This window comes from Nothoprocta perdicaria, unplaced genomic scaffold, assembly GCF_003342845.1.
Source record: "Nothoprocta perdicaria isolate Ctin4 unplaced genomic scaffold, notPer1 scaffold_413, whole genome shotgun sequence".
NCBI lineage: Eukaryota > Metazoa > Chordata > Aves > Tinamiformes > Tinamidae > Nothoprocta > Nothoprocta perdicaria.
Genome location: NW_020455659.1, coordinates 267,010 through 270,284, shown reverse-complemented (window position 1 = coordinate 270,284; position 3,275 = coordinate 267,010). Strand labels below are relative to the sequence as shown.

The 3,275-nt window shown below is 68.5% G+C and overlaps 1 protein-coding gene across 4 annotated transcripts in view; it reads left to right on the top strand.

The window, feature by feature from the left end:
- Positions 1-3,275, top strand: part of FGFR1 (fibroblast growth factor receptor 1) — a 12,314-nt gene that overhangs the window by 1,747 nt on the left and 7,292 nt on the right. For 2 of the 4 annotated variants that reach the window (XM_026045859.1, XM_026045858.1), the window contains exons 2-5: positions 1,096-1,359; positions 1,657-1,740; positions 1,821-1,996; positions 2,353-2,476. In XM_026045859.1, the coding sequence (XP_025901644.1) occupies positions 1,096-1,359; positions 1,657-1,740; positions 1,821-1,996; positions 2,353-2,476 (648 nt within the window). The remainder of the gene's footprint in view (positions 1-1,095; positions 1,360-1,656; positions 1,741-1,820; positions 1,997-2,352; positions 2,477-3,275) is intronic. The other 2 variants (XM_026045861.1, XM_026045860.1) reach the window with 1 other exon arrangement.

The window sequence follows — 3,275 nt, the reverse complement described above, 5'->3', positions numbered from 1 at the left end:
GGTGGGAAGCTGCAGTGAGGCTGCAGCAGCTGGATGCACCGGTGGGAAGCTGCAGTGAGGCTGCAGCAGCTGCAGGCAGCAACAGGGTGTTGTGCTGGGATGCTGCAGCAGGATGCAGCAGTGGGAGGCAGCAGCTCGATGCAGAGGGCGGCTGCCGCAGCAGGATGCTCCTGCGGGATGCAGCAACAGGATAATGCAGCGGGAAGCACCCCGGCATCTCCGGTGCTGTGTCCCCAGCCGGGCCATGGGGACAGAGCAGGGAGAGCCCATTTCCAAAGGGGACAGCGGACGGCGCTTCCTGCCGGGATTAGGGGGCTGCCGGTGGCAGCGGCGGGCGGAAATCGCGGCGCGGGGGCCGGCGTTGCCGGGCGACGGGGCCGGCCGCGCCGCTCGCCCCTTTGTTCCCGCGCCGCTTTGCCGGCCGCTTTATTGCCCTTCGCGCYGCCGGGGCTCAGTGCGGAGCCGGGCGCCATTTGCATGCAAAAACCCCTTAAAAAGGCCCCAAAAAAGCGCGCGAGCGGCGTTATGGAGAGGAGCTGGGCGCTTGTGCGCTCCATGAGAGCACCCTGAGATAAGGGGCCCGTCGCCCGCTGGCAGCTCGCGGCGCCCGATCGCCCGCCGGCCTGGGGAGGGCAGGCGGGAGCGCGGGCTCCGCGGCGCCGAGCCCGGCACGCACGCATGGATGTAACGGCGAGCGCGGCGCCCGCGAGTGCCTGCAGCTCCCGCAGCCGGCGGGCGCCGCGGGGAGTACGTCCATACGGGAATGCCGCGGGGAGTGCGTCCGTACGGGAATGCCGCGCAGAGCGCACAGAGAGGCGCTTTGTGCCGTGCGCACAGGTGCCGCACGCGGCAGCTGCGGCCCCCGCGGCCCCCGCGGGACCAGCTGCCAGCGCGCCCCAATCCCGCTTCTCCCCCCTGCAAATAACCCCCGCTCSGCGCGCTGCAGCCGGCGGCGCATGGCCCGCGCGCAGCTCCCGGCGGCCGCTTGCGAGCCCGCGCGCTTGCTCCCGCTCGCCCCCGGCCCCGCATGCAGCAGCAGCCGCCGCCGGTAACGTCCCCGCCGCCTCCCGCCGCCGTCTCTCGCCCCTCTTGCAGCCCTGCCCCGCGCGCACGTCCAAGTGGAGGCTCACGCGGCGCACCCGGGGGACCTGCTGCAGCTGCGCTGCCGCCTGCGCGACGACGTCCAGAGCATCAACTGGGTGCGCGACGGGCTCCAGCTGGCCGAGAACAACCGCACGCGCATAACCGGGGAGGAGGTAGAGGTCAGGGACGCGGTGCCCGAGGACTCGGGGCTCTATGCCTGCATGACCAACAGCCCCTCGGGGAGCGAGACCACCTACTTCTCCGTGAACGTCTCAGGTGCGTAGGGGCGCCGCAGGAGCCGCCGGGGAGCCGCTGCCCGCTTGCTTGCGCGCGCTTGCRCCCCTTGGCATCGCGGAGCGCCGTCTGCGCCGGGCGCCGCGGAGGCCGGAGCGAGGCGGCCGCGGGATGCTGGGGGCGGCGCTGCCCCCCTGCGAGCCGTAGGATGCCATCCCGCCGCAGCCGGGCACCGTGCGCCAGACTGGAGCCGCGGGCACTCGGGCACAGGGAGAACGTGGCTCCCGGGGACAGCGGTCCCCGCGGTGCCGCCGGCGCTGAGCCGTCCTTCCCCCGCAGACGCGCTGCCCTCCGCCGAGGACGATGACGACGAGGACGACTCCTCCTCGGAGGAGAAGGAGGCCGACAACAGCAAGGCCAACCGTACGTGAGCCCCGCGTCGCCGCCGCGAGCGCCGCGCGGCCGGCGGCCCCGCGCTCACGCCCCGCGCGCGCCCTCCGCAGAGGCCGTGGCTCCCTACTGGACCTACCCCGAGAAGATGGAGAAGAAGCTGCACGCCGTCCCCGCCGCCAAAACGGTGAAGTTCAAGTGTCCCTCGGGGGGGACGCCCAACCCCACGCTGCGCTGGCTGAAGAACGGCAAGGAGTTCAAGCCCGACCACCGCATCGGGGGCTACAAGGTAGCGCTGCCCGCGCTCCCGGGGTGCCGGGACCGAGTCCTCGGTGCGAGCAGAGCCGGCGCTTTGCTCGCTGCTTGCAAGGAGGAGGAGGAGGAAGGGGTTCTTCAGCCCTAGGGGCCAAGCTGCCAACTCCCGCGAGCTCCGCTGGAGCATCCCTGTTGCACAAATCCCTGCTTTGCATCCCTGCTGCAAATCCCTGCTGTCTCCATTTGCTTCTGGGCCCCGTCCGCCCCAGCCGCAGCTTTGGGGGAGAGGGAGGAAGGCTCCCGCGTGGCGCCCGCGCACACCCCACGCGAGCGGCGTTCCGGCACCCCGGAGTGATGCCCGGGAGCGCTCACGGGCGCCGCGTCCCCCAGGTGCGCTACGCGACCTGGAGCATCATCATGGACTCGGTGGTGCCCTCCGACAAGGGCAACTACACCTGCATCGTGGAGAACAAGTACGGGAGCATCAACCACACCTACCAGCTGGACGTCGTGGGTGAGCGGAGCGCGGCACGGAACTCGGGAAGGTTGGATGTGTCCCGGGAAGAGCAGATGTGTCCTGGGAAGGGCAGGAGCATCTCGGGAAGGGCAGGAGCATCCCAGAAAGGGCATGTGCATCCCAGGAAATGTAGGTGTCTCCCAGGAAGGGCAGGAGCATCCCAGGAAGGGTTGGAGCATCCCAGAAGGGATAGGAGCATCCTAGAAAGGATAGGAGCATCTTAGGTAGGAGCATCCCAGAAAGGTTGGAGCATCCCAGAAGGGGCAGTTGTATCCTAGGAGCAGCAGGGCATCCCAGCAAGGGTAAGAGCATCCCAGAAAGGGCACAGGCATCCTAGAAAGGTCGGAGCATCCTAATAGGGGCGATTGCATCCCAGGAGCAGCRGGAGCATCCTAGCAAGGGCAGGAGCRTCCCAGCAAGGGTAGGAGCATCCCAGAAAGGGTAGGAGCAACTCAGAAAGGATAGGAGCATCCCAGAAAGGTCGGAGCATCCCAGGAGGGGCAGTTGCATCCTAGGAGCAGCGGGAGCATCCTAGCAAGGGCAGGAGCGTCCCAGCAAGGGTAGGAGCATCCCAGAAAGGTTGGAGCCTCCCAGAAGGGGCAATTTCATCCTAGGAGCAGCAGGAGCATCCCAGAAAGGGCAGGAGCAACTCAGAAAGGTGGGATCATCCCAGAAAGGATAGGAGCATCCCAGAAAGGTCGGAGCATCCCAGGAGGGACAGTTGCATGCGAGGAGCAGCAGGGCATCCCAGGAGCAGCAAGGGCAGGAGCAACTCAGAAAGGTAGGAGCATCCCAG